Source organism: Rhinolophus sinicus, chromosome 8 (assembly GCF_057876585.1).
Source record: "Rhinolophus sinicus isolate RSI-liver-muscle chromosome 8, RSI-T2T, whole genome shotgun sequence".
Classification (NCBI taxonomy): domain Eukaryota; kingdom Metazoa; phylum Chordata; class Mammalia; order Chiroptera; family Rhinolophidae; genus Rhinolophus; species Rhinolophus sinicus.
The window spans coordinates 61,871,912-61,884,039 of NC_142508.1; the positions used below are offsets into that span (position 1 = coordinate 61,871,912).

At 50.0% G+C, this 12,128-nt stretch overlaps 1 protein-coding gene across 7 annotated transcripts; it reads left to right on the plus strand.

Moving 5' to 3' along the window:
* ATXN1L (ataxin 1 like) lies at positions 1-11,374 on the plus strand. Of its 7 annotated transcripts, none has more exons than XM_074314629.2 (4): positions 1-139; positions 2,483-2,550; positions 2,647-2,757; positions 3,739-11,374. In XM_074314629.2, the coding sequence occupies exon 4, from the start codon at positions 3,859-3,861 to the stop codon at positions 5,923-5,925; it is 2,067 nt and encodes a 688-aa protein (XP_074170730.1). In that variant the 5' UTR covers positions 1-139; positions 2,483-2,550; positions 2,647-2,757; positions 3,739-3,858; the 3' UTR covers positions 5,926-11,374. The 7 variants fall into 7 exon arrangements, 6 of the variants coding, with proteins under 6 accessions (XP_074170730.1, XP_074170729.1, XP_074170732.1 ...); XM_074314628.2 differs by having other exon boundaries at positions 3,742-11,374; XM_074314631.2 differs by having other exon boundaries at positions 2,647-2,748.
* The last annotated feature ends 754 nt before the right edge of the window (positions 11,375-12,128 follow it).

Genomic DNA, 12,128 nt, shown 5'->3' on the forward strand with positions numbered 1-12,128 from the left:
CGCGTGACGCCATCTCCGGGCGCCCGGCTGGGGGGGCGCTGGGTGTGGGGCGGCTCCGGGGCCGGGGATGGCGGCGGCCGCAGTTGCGGCGGCTCCGGGACGAGCGGGAGGAGCCCAAAGAGCGCCGTGAGATGGGCCGGTGAGTGTCGCCGGGAGAGAGGGCTGCCGGGCCGGTCTCACTGGGGCCATGCAGGCCTGGGCTCGGAGCTCCGGAGGAAGTGGCCCTACGGAGCCCGCTGCCCCGTCGAACCGCGGCCCGAGAACCGCGGACCGATAGAGCGAAAGAGGCCGCGCCTAGACCCGGCTCGCTTCCCTCCGACCCAGCCCAGAAAGCTGCCTCAGGCTCCGGCGCGCCCGTGGCTGTGTCCCCACCGGCCGGGGTATCTGAGTCCTTGCGGCGGGAAGGGGCCCCCAAACAAGGAAGCATCACTTGCTGGCCCCTGCCCCTCTGCTTGAAGGGTCGACCCCCACTCTCTAAACCTTGAATTCCCAATTTCGGGCCCTACGCTTTTTGGAGCAAGGATTGCGGGATCACTGGGGGAAGCCATAACCTCTAGTATCTTCCAAGCTCCGCTTTCTGGCGGGCGCACCTCTCGCCCTCAGCGATTTCTGGTCTCTCGATTCCTTGGCTCTGCTGGCAGGGTTGGCAACTCTCTGGAACAGTCCTCCTTCCCCGTTAGCTCGGTTGGGGTCACAAGCTACGTCTTCCCCTTGAGAAATCCTCATTGAGCCCCTCCAGAGGCCGGGGTTTGACATTCCGAAATGTGTTTTGCGTGGTGCACAAGCCTTGTCCATAGACTTGTCTCTGTTGTCATTCCTGCAGACCTCTTGGCTCTTTCAGTCCTTCTATTAGCCTGTATTTGGCTAACCCCTCAGTGACCTAGAGGCAGGTTTTCTTTAATGTTTTAGTTGCAGGGAGCAAGGATCATGCTGGGGTTGAAGACGTGACCCCAATTTTTGTTAGGAATGAAGGAGAAAGCTGAAAGCTAACTGCTTTTCAGTTACTGGAACTGCCTACAAAGAAGGGATGCACGACTTGTGCCCATTGTGTCATTTGTGTTTATGGAACTAAGAATTTGTCTTTCCACTTTGTTTTCTTATCTCATCACCTTTTTGTGTACATCCGTGCCAGTATTTATAAGAGGTAAAAGTGGTCTTCAGCTTGGTTTGAGGCTTGCAGTGGTCTGTAGAACTTGGACAGGACAGTGGGTGGTTTCTCAGAGAACTCAGTACTGTTTCTGTTTGCAGAGATTAAGGCTCCATTCTTCAGTGCTTGATGTGTCTGGCATCTGTAGACTTAGGTATTGACAGTTTAGCGTGAGTTTTGTTTCCCCATTGTTAGCTAAGTGGGGACCCAGGCAATGTTTTAGTTTCTGTCACAACTGATTCAGCACTTGGTACCAAGTTGTCACTCAGAAGATTTTACACACACCCAGGAGACCATTTTTTTACCCTGAAAAGTCTGTTAATAAGGCTTCCCCTTGAGTGACTCCCCCTTGACCTCTTTTTCTGCCCCAGAAACATAAATAATTGTTCTTTTTTCTCTAGTGCCATTTTTCTCATTTAAATAACCTCCACAACTATGTTTTCATCAGCCTTGAATAAAAGTGAAATCTGTGAAGCTGATTTTTCCTGGTTCCTATTGATCCCATGGGAACAATGTTGAGTCTTCCATTTTTATTTGTGCAGTTACCTGGAATTGGGATTGGAAGCAAATGTAATCTCTGGGGAATAAATTTAACCTTTGGGAAAATTTAACAGGTAGACAATGAAGAATATGATGTTAAGGAAAACAATGAAGTTTGACATGGAAAACTTTTTCCAGGGATGTCTTCCTACAAGTTAAAGCTTAAGAGATCGCGTTTTTTGTAATGTGATGTTATGCTTGTAGTAGAGGACGAAGGGACTCGTGGAGTTTAGTATCTTTGTGGCTTTGGAGTTATCTTTTCCCCCCTTTCTTCCGCCTCCCTCCGTGCCCCCCCTCCCCGCCCCTACTCCAGTTCAAGCCATTGTTTCTCAGTCTAGTTGTGTAGGACACAGCTCCCTGGCCCAGGCTGGTATTTGGAGCCTTGCGCTCCCCCAGCTGAGGCAGTTGGTCGCCAGTCATAGGCCGGCCACTCACAGCAACTCATGGCAGCTCTCACTGGCTGCCGGCCACTCACGCTGGCCACCCGCTGCTCATGGCAGCGCACGGCAGCACACGGCAGCCCGTGGCAGCACACAGCAGCCTACGGCAGCTGATGCCAACATCTGGCTGCCGTGTCAGGGCAGGCCAACTCCAGGGAGAGCTGTTGTTCACAATCTTAGCTGTAGAGGGTGCAGCTCACTGGCCCATGTGAAATCGAACCGGTGACCTCGGCGTTAGGAGCAGGGCGCTCCAGCCACCTGAGCCACCGTACTGGCCTGGAGTTACCTTTCTTGATGACACTGGAGATGGTCAGAGGCTAGGCTCCTACTTACTTTATCCATGTCTGTCTTCTAGGTTCCCACACCAGCGGGGAGGACACTGCTTCTTACTACAGCTGCTCAGAAGCGGTACTGGAAGCTCAGGTAATACAGGTGCTTTAGATACCTTGTTGCAGAAAAACATCTGGGATTCAACTGTGGAAAAACAGAGCAGAGTATAATGTAGAAATCTCTTTTCAGATCTAAAGAACTGGAGCCTGATTGGAAGAAATAGGTGACAAAGTTCATATGCACTGAAGTGTTCAGACCAAAAAGATACTTTATGACAATGGACAAAAGCATGTACGAAAGGTGACAACAAGAGAAAGGGGAGAGAGAACTTTCTTAGGAATCATACAGACCTAAGATAGTAATAAACAGGAGTGCTTGGAGGAATGGAATCAGAATTTTAGGAAGTGGTGCCTAGAGCAGACCTACGATGGAGTAGGAGCCATTGACAAAACACAAAGGAAAAAAGAAAGGGAATGAATGAAGAAGGCAAATAGTAGGTGGTCTCTGAGAAGAAAAGAAGTCTTGCCAGATTAGGGAACGAGAAGTCTTTATGAGGTCAGAAGAATTTTGTTGCTTTTTGGGGACGAGGAGAAACAAATAAATTGTAGAACTTGGTCATACAATCACTCTCCCCACAGAGCCCAAGTTTGAATGTAGTGTTTTATGGGGCAAAGAAGATGCTAATGTTCATGATACTTTTAGGGATCAAAGTTTAAAAAAACAAGACACAAGCAGACCTGAGGACTTACTGACACCTGGGTCCTTGAGGTAGTGGCAATACGAGGCAGAAGATGACAAAAGTTTAACCAGGCCCGAGGCGCGGGGAGCTAGGGATAGGTGAGATCAGAACTCAAATTAGTCTGGGAGAAGGAAGTGAAGATGAGGTCTTATGTTCAGGAAAGAAGATAGCGCAGGAGTCTTTGGTGGCAAAAGGAGAGACTTAGAAAAAAGTCAACAGCAAAGACTATGTGTTCAAATTCCCATTAGGGGAAAAGGCTGAGAATAGTCAAGCTCCCCATCAGAGGCACAACTAATCATGAAGCTGTTGGTTTCTCTAGGGTTATTTATGCTTCTCCTTGTAGCTCCTTGTGACTGTTTGTCTCTTTCATGTCCGAGGCTGCATGAGCGAGGAGGGTAGTGTCCTTGCCTGCCCCCTCTCATACCTCTTTTCGCCCCAGCAGTCCCCTTTGTTACATCTTCCTTCATGGGCACAGTTGTGCTATTTCCTTTGACTTAGTTCACCCCTAGGTTACTTTTCTTTGCCTCTGATTTGTTCCCTAGCAGATGTGGGCACCCCAGCCAGCAACAGAGAGGGGTGCAGGGGAGCCACAGAGAAGCCCCTTCTGATGCCCCAAGGAGCAAGCCGACCCCTTCCAGGCTCCAGGAACACTGCAAAGCAATATGAAACCTGTTCATGAGAGGAGTCAGGAATGCCTTCCACCAAAGAAACGAGACCTCCCCGTGACCAGCGAGGATATGGGGAGAACTACCAGCTGCTCAACTAACCACACACCCTCCAGTGATGCCTCTGAATGGTCCCGAGGGGTTGTGGTGGCTGGGCAGAGCCAGGCAGGAACCAGAGTCAGCCTAGGGGGTGATGGCTCTGAGGCCATCACTGGTCTGACAGTGGACCAATATGGCATGCTGTATAAGGTGGCTGTGCCACCTGCCACCTTCTCTCCAACTGGCCTCCCATCCGTGGTGAACATGAGCCCCTTGCCCCCCACATTTAATGTAGCGTCTTCACTGATTCAACATCCAGGAATCCACTATCCCCCAATCCACTATGCTCAGCTCCCATCCACCTCTCTGCAGTTTATCGGGTCTCCTTACAGCCTTCCCTATGCTGTGCCACCTAATTTCCTACCGAGTCCCCTACTTTCCCCGTCTGCCAACCTCGCCACCTCTCACCTTCCACACTTTGTGCCATATGCCTCGCTCCTGGCAGAAGGAGCCACTCCTCCCCCCCAGGCTTCCTCCCCGGCCCACTCATTCAACAAAGCCCCCTCTGCCACCACCTCACCTGGGCAGTTGCCACATCACTCGAGTACTCAGCCATTGGACCTCGCTCCAGGACGGATGCCCATTTATTATCAGATGTCCAGGCTACCTGCTGGGTACACCTTGCATGAAACCCCTCCAGCAGGTGCCAGCCCAGTTCTTACTCCTCAGGAGGGCCAGTCTGCTCTGGAAGCAGCTGCTGCCAACGGACAGAGACAGCGAGAGCGAAATTTAGTAAGACGAGAAAGTGAAGCCCTTGACTCCCCCAACAGCAAGGGTGAAGGCCAGGGACTGGTGCCAGTGGTAGAATGTGTGGTGGATAGACAGTTGTTTTCAGGTTCTCAGACGGCGCGGGTGGAGGTGGCAGTGCCAGCACACCGAGGGACCCCAGACACCGACCTTGAGGTCCAGCGGGTAGTTGGCGCTTTAGCTTCTCAGGACTATCGTGTGGTGGCAGCTCAGAGGAAAGATGAGCCCAGCCCCCTCAACCTGTCCCGTCATACCCCTGACCATCAGAGTGAGGGGCGAGGGTCAGCCAGGAACCCAGCAGAGATGGCCGAGAAAAACCAGGCCCGAGGGTTCTATCCTCAATCCCATCAGGAACCGGTGAAACATAGACCTTTACCCAAAGCAGTGGTTGTAGCCAATGGCAACCTGGTGCCCACTGGAACTGACCCAGGCCTGCTGCCCATGGGCTCGGAGATCCTGGTGGCATCAAGTTTGGACATGCAGGCCAGAGCCATCTTTCCAGACAAGGAGCCAACGCCACCCCCCATTACCTCCTCTCACTTGCCCTCCCATTTCATGAAAGGCGCCATCATCCAGCTGGCTACGGGGGAGCTGAAGCGGGTGGAGGACCTCCAGACCCAGGATTTTGTGCGCAGTGCCGAAGTAAGTGGGGGACTGAAGATCGACTCTAGCACAGTCGTGGACATTCAGGAGAGCCAGTGGCCTGGATTTGTCATGCTGCATTTCGTGGTTGGTGAGCAGCAGAGCAAAGTGAGCATTGAGGTGCCCCCTGAGCACCCCTTTTTTGTATATGGCCAGGGTTGGTCCTCCTGCAGCCCTGGGCGGACTGCACAGCTCTTCTCTCTGCCCTGCCATCGGCTACAGGTGGGAGATGTCTGCATCTCTATCAGTTTACAGAGCTTGAACAGTAACTCAGTTTCTCAAGCCAGCTGTGCTCCCCCAGGCCAGCTGGGTATCCCCCGAGAAAGGCCTGAGAGGACAGCCTTGGGACCCAGAGAGCAATGTGACAGTGAGGGGAAGAGCCAGCCGTCAGGCGAGGGCTCCCAAGTGGTAGAGCCCTCGCAGCCAGAGCCTGGTGCTCAGGCCTGCTGGTCAACCCCAAGCTTCCAAAGATACAGCATGCAAGGGGAGGAGGCACGGGCTGCACTGCTCCGTCCCTCTTTCATTCCACAGGAGGTAAAGCTGTCCATCGAAGGGCGTTCCAATGCAGGAAAATGAACCTCTCTCCCAGACCAGGCTGGGGCTTTACCCCAGAGCTGGGCCTCAGCGTGAGCAGGCAGAGGATTTTGCACATGCCGAGCAAGGAATGGCTCTCTTGGCAGTGAGATTGGTGGGGGAAGAGGAGGCATGAAGGCAGCCTCCCAAGGCAGGGTCTGTTGCTCATTACCCCATGGCATCCTTTCAGGACAGCCCCAGAGGATGCTGTCATGGGGAGCAGCAGGCCTGGGCCAAGGAAGGAAGGGGTACACGCAGGATAAGAAACATTCCAAATATCAGGGCCTCCCTGTTCTTTCCTCCCCATCCCTAGCTCTTGCAAGGGGAAGTCAGGCTTTGGGAGCAGGTGGCAGAGGGAGGGAGCAAAGAAAGAGCCAAAAATGATGATCCACAGCTTATAGTAGCAGTTCAACTGTCTGAATTTTTTTTCCTTTCTTTTTTGTGGTGGGAGGGCAGGAGGCCCATGGTTGGAATAAGAGGGTTCCCACCTAGAACTCTTCTTTTGAGAGCTGTGCACTTTAAAAGGTGGTTTTGTTACAGATGTCTGTGGGGGAGGAGCACTCACTCATCTGCTGGACTCGGGTTGGTCCCGCTTCCGCCCTTTCCCATTTCTCCTCACCATTCCTCCCACAAGGCTTCTAGCACCACAAGAGAGAAGCCCCTCCAGGGTTCAGAGTGAAGTACTGCTTTGGCAGGGACCCAGTCGGGGGACTTGGGGAGAAAGACCGGATGGCCAGGCTGACCGGGCTGTAGGTAGGGCTTCTGGACAGGTAGCATATCTAACAAAGCGCCTCCTACCCAGCATGCCAGACCCGCTTCAAAATTGTACTGAATCGTTAGTTGGTAATCGTGACTTTTGAAAGAATCAGTGGACCCTTTTCCCCAGCCCGTGCACCCCTCCTCTGTCTGTCTATGTTGTGCCTAAGTGCCTGCGCGGCCCCCACCCTTCTGCTGCCCTAACCTCTCTGCATGGTGTCTTGACCTGGGCCTAATTTGTAGCTGCACTGCCTTTCCCCTTCTGCAAAAAATTAGTTTTGTCCACTCTGACCAAGACCTCTAGTTTTTGGTGTGTAGGGGTCTCTCTGGTTTCCCCTTCAGTTACATTTTCTATTTTTTAAGACTCAGAATCATGTCCCCCATTCTGCAACTGAACAGCTTGGTGGAGAAACAAGAAGGGAACTGTGCCCTGGGTCAGGGCAGGTACACCTGGCTGGGTAGTGCCTATCCTGGTGTTTTTACACGGCTCCTCCCATCTTATTCCACTTCCTCTCCCAGAATTCAGGCTTCTCCAAGCTGTCCCCTTTCACAGCCAGCTCTAAGTTTCTGGGATAATCTTGATAATGTTTCAATACCTAAAATCTAGATTTCATTTCATGGTAGAGTATTCCTCTGCAAAGAGTATTTTCTATCTTAGTTGCATTTGCCCCCCTGTGTCTTAAGCCCATGTTTTCTTCACAACTTTTAGCATCAGCTTGGACTGTGGGATTCCACTGGGTATTGAGAATTAGGCTCCCCCACCAGCTTTCAAGTGGGTGGGTGGGTTTTTTGTTTGTTTTTTGGGGGGTCTTTAGACTCGAAGCAACTCAGGGTATCGTCCAGCCAGCTCTCTGGTGAGGCTTCTCCCAGGATATGGTCCTGGCATTTCCTTGAGAAATGTAGTTGGACTGGCTGAGGCCTGGCCTGTTATCACGAGTCTCAAACCTCTGAGGTCTGATCTCTGCTCTGTCAAGGACTACAGGCAAGTCTTGTGACCTCTTGCTCTTTCACTTCCTCCCCAGCTGCCAAATGGGGATAAATAATCTTACCTACCTCCTGGGGGGAGGGGGACTCTGAGAATGGAGTCATTCTTAGTGTTCAGGTGCTAAAGGTTGTTCTCCAGGGGGAACAAATGACTGAGACTGGCTTGTTTGTTACAAGCCCTACACTCCACTGTTTCATTCCTTGAGAGCAGTTACCTGGTCAGTCGGCTTTTGGAGGTTCATCCAAAGGAAGCTGCCGACCTGACCGCAAGTCACCAACCCCGTCTGGTGGACACTCAACCTTCTACTCATTTGGGATCATGCCCTTTCCCTTCTCTGTCCCCCATTCTCTCTGAATGCTGCTTTCTCTGGTTTCTTTCCTACGGTGGGGGGCCTGTGGGGCTGAGTCTTGAGGAATCGTCTCAGATGGTGGCCCTGGGAGAAGTCCTCATCTCCGTCTGTTCCATGAGCAACTCATTCCCAGGGGTTATTGTTTGCACGGGTTTCTCAGAAACATCCTTCCTCATAGGAAGGCTCCTCAGTTGAATACAGTGAGATGCACACAGTCAACACTCAAAAACTGTCCACCAGTGATACCAACTGAGCATCCTTATGGGAGCAAACCCATATCTAACCAGATACAGGCCAAGTAGTTTAAATCAAATAACCCCACTACCCAGCCGGGTAACTTCCACTTAATTCTGGAAAGGGAAAATCTTGCACACCTTGGCAAGTTGGGCCCGCCCTTTCTGCTGCTGTTCCCCTTCTGTCTCTTGCTGGTAAAGCAATACCAGCAGCTCCCTTGATACTGTGCCATGCATATGTAATATGTTAATACTTCGTTTTGCTGAACTGCAGAGGTATGGTATGGTTTTGTAGTATGGTCTCCGAGGAGAAGCTCTGCTCTAAATCTTGGTCAGAGCTAAGACGTTCCCCTCACCTCTTCCCTCTGGTTCAGTCTTCCAGGCATGTGAAAGAGTAACCTGTGGTGTGTCCCTTCTCCTTACAGGAATTTAATAAGTTTGGAAGAGACCTAAGAGTGGTTTTGAGAGAGTGAGCCTTTTAGTGGGAAGCTGTCAGCCTTTTGGGGAATGGGCAATTGAAGAAGGCCAGAGCCAGTGCTTGTCAGTGGGAGGCCATCCCCAGAGCTTAGGGGTAGGAAGGAGGACTGCTAACTTGGGCAGTCATCAGAAATGCCGGAACTACTTTGGGAGTAGGAGACCCAGGTAAAGGATGGGTAATACAGCTAAGTATTGGATTATCATTCTTACCAAGATTAGTGTACATGGATGGCAGGGGGTAGGGATGGGAGGAAGAGCTGGTTGTGCAGAGCTGAGTACTTGTACCCGTGGGAAGGGGCCCCAGCGGATCTGGACTCACCCTTCTACACTCTTGGTCCCAGTTGGTCGAAACACCAAGGGCTTTGGTCTGTGCTGCTTTGCCACTGCTGCTGTCCGCTCACTGTCCTGCCTGCTCCTCTTTATGGCTCCATACTTCCGTGTCTTTGGCTATGTAGGTGAAATCCCGGCATCCTGTCCATTCTTACCTGTGCAAGTGTTCCTTTATAGCAAAGTCACGGTGACTAGGGATAGTGTGACATGCTGCTGGTGGACTGGTGAATCCAAAGGGATACGGCTTCAGTACTAGTGGGGAGCCCTTTGGTTCCAAATATGTCTTGAGGGAGAAACAAGGGCTTACTAGTGGGTGGTTTCTGTGTATTCTTTCCTTTGTGGTATCTTGTATCCTGTTTTTAAAAATAAATGATGGGGAACCAGGTTAGGGCCTGTGTCAGCATCCCAGGGAGGTTCATCTGGCTCCAGTTATGTGAACTCTGGTCTGGGGTTGGAGGGGGGTTCGAAGTTTGACTGAAATAGCCCCTCTGTGGGGTTTAGTTTTATTTTTACCAGTGGGCATCATAGGAGATGCACAGGTTGGTGGTATGATTTAAACCTGCAGCAAGCAGGCATATTGAAGAGTTGAGTGATCACACTGGAGATGAAGGGTGGGCATGAGTTGACTGGGAAAGGGCCTGGGTCCATTGGGGTAAAGATAAGCTGATTAATTGGCCATGGGAGATTAGGTCACAGTCTTAAAAGCAAAGTTAATAGGGCAGAGGCCAGGTTTTAGGGAGGTTTCTTGGTCTCCTAGGGCTAAGTTTACTAACCCACACTGAAGCTACAATACTTTCCAGATGGGAAAAAGTGTACACTACAGTTGAAGACCTGAACTGTGCTAAATTGGATGTTGACCAGGAACCTATTAGCCCTTTGCTGGGGAGCCTTCACCCTCCAAGCTTCCCTGGGGTAGGGAAGGCCTCCCACATTATGCAATAATAAAATAAGCATCTGGGTCTTTGCAGCTGTCAGTTGCTCTTTCAAGTCTAGGATCCATCTTTGGGCCAGAAGCCTGGTCTGGGCCTGGGATGACTGGCCCCCCGAGATGCTCGAGTCGACTGCACTCTCTCCTTACCTGCAGACTATGCACAGTGCCTGGGGCGGAAGGAGGCGAGGTGGTGCGCTTTGCCCTGCTGAACCTCCCCAGCAGGAACAGTAGTAATAAATGCACTTTTCACACTAAGGTTTCTTTGTTAGTTCTCCTGTTAAGCCTAGATCCTCCCCCGGTAGATTGCAAACTCAAAAGTCTGTGTGGTCCCAAAGCCGTTCTTACTGCAAATACCCAGCGGTAAAGATGGCCTCAAATTGGGTTCCTGTCTGCAGTGTGTGGCAGCAGCCCATGTGCCTTTACCTATTGTCAAACTTGCAAGCATTTATTTGTTTTTATGACTGTCATGGGGACTGAGGTTCATCAGAGAGAGAGAGAGAGAGAGAGAGAGAAAGCATGAGCTGATGACACAGTGGTTTTACACCCACTCCCGGGACAGGGAGTTTGCACGTAGTTGTGAGCTGTGAGTGGTTAGTGCATTGCTGGTATTGCTGAACGCAGGGTTCATCCCTCATTTGCTTGATGTTTGCATTCAAGAGAATCTCATATTGAGGGAGAGACTGTATTCGTGGCAAACTTGAAGTATTAAATAAGGCTGTCCCCTGTAACCTTCCTAGTCACACACAGGATCCCTGTAGCCAAAACAGTATATGTTCCAGCTGCAGAGAGCACACTGCTCTCAGCTTGCACAGCACCTTAGGGGAGGGAAGAATATATGGATAGGGAATGGGGTGGAGAAAGGAGGATGGGAATGTTGTCATCCAGTTGGCTTTAGGGTCCTGAGAAGTAGAGAAGGACGCCACTGGGGAGGTCTGGATGGATCTGATTGGTGTAGGAGTTCCCTGTAGATAAATTACTGACCCCCAACTACCATCCCCAGTATGTAATGGCTGAATTAATATGTAATCAACTGCATTGTATCTAAAGCCTTAGAACTAGTCAGGTGCTCCCCCCACCCATACCATTTCTTACCCTCTAATCCTACCTGATCTTTAACAAAGCATTAATAATTCTAAGGATAATCTCTATTTTGTTGTGCTTTTTTGTAACTGTTTTAAATAAATCAATTTGTACTGTATATTTGTACTTTTGTGAGATCCTTTTTGCTGTTTTACCATTTTAAGTCTCTGTACTTGGCTACACACAGATTGTATTTTTATTGTTAATGCTCTTCTTATGAATACCTGCATTTAACTTGTGGACTATGTAAACACAATATATATCAATATCTATATATCTATATATCTATCTATATAAACTACTAGCTTTTCCTTTTGGTGTTTGCGCCTTCTTCCTATCCCAGCCTTAGATGATGGCCATTGGGTGGGGGATAGAAGCCCTTCATGGGAGAGCTTGTAATAGAGAGCAAATGGTGCCCATCTTTATGTGGTGGGCTTGGGGCAGATTACGTGAGCTAATCCGGAGGCATGGTCCGCACATTTGTTGGTGTGTATTTCAGAGACCAGAAGTATACTTGTACTTCAAGTAGATACTAGCACAATCAATCAAAAGGACCTGTAGATGTCTTCGCTGCTGGCCGTTTTTCCATTTCTTTTTCTTTCCTCGAATACAGCCAGAAATTGCTGGAATAAGTCAGTGCCAGTGATAGTTACTGCTTGTAACTCCAAAAGCTTGCCACTGGTAAGAGGTGAAACACTCACACAACTTAGTGACTTAGATACACTTCTTGAGTACTTACTGTGCCACAAACTATCCTAAGTGCATTATATATGTGTGTGTGTGTATATATTATATATTAATATATATACATACACACACACACACACACACATATATATATATATATATATATATATATATATATATATATATATATGATTTTATTGGGGAAGTGTACTTCCAGGATTTTTTCCAAGTCAAGTTGTCCTTTGAATCGTAGTTGTGGAGGGCAGTTCAGCTCCAGGTCCAATTGCTGTTGTTAGTTGCAGGGGGCACAGCCTACCATCCCTTGCGGGAGTCGAACAAGCAACCTTGTGGTTGAGAGGATGCGCTACAACCAACTGA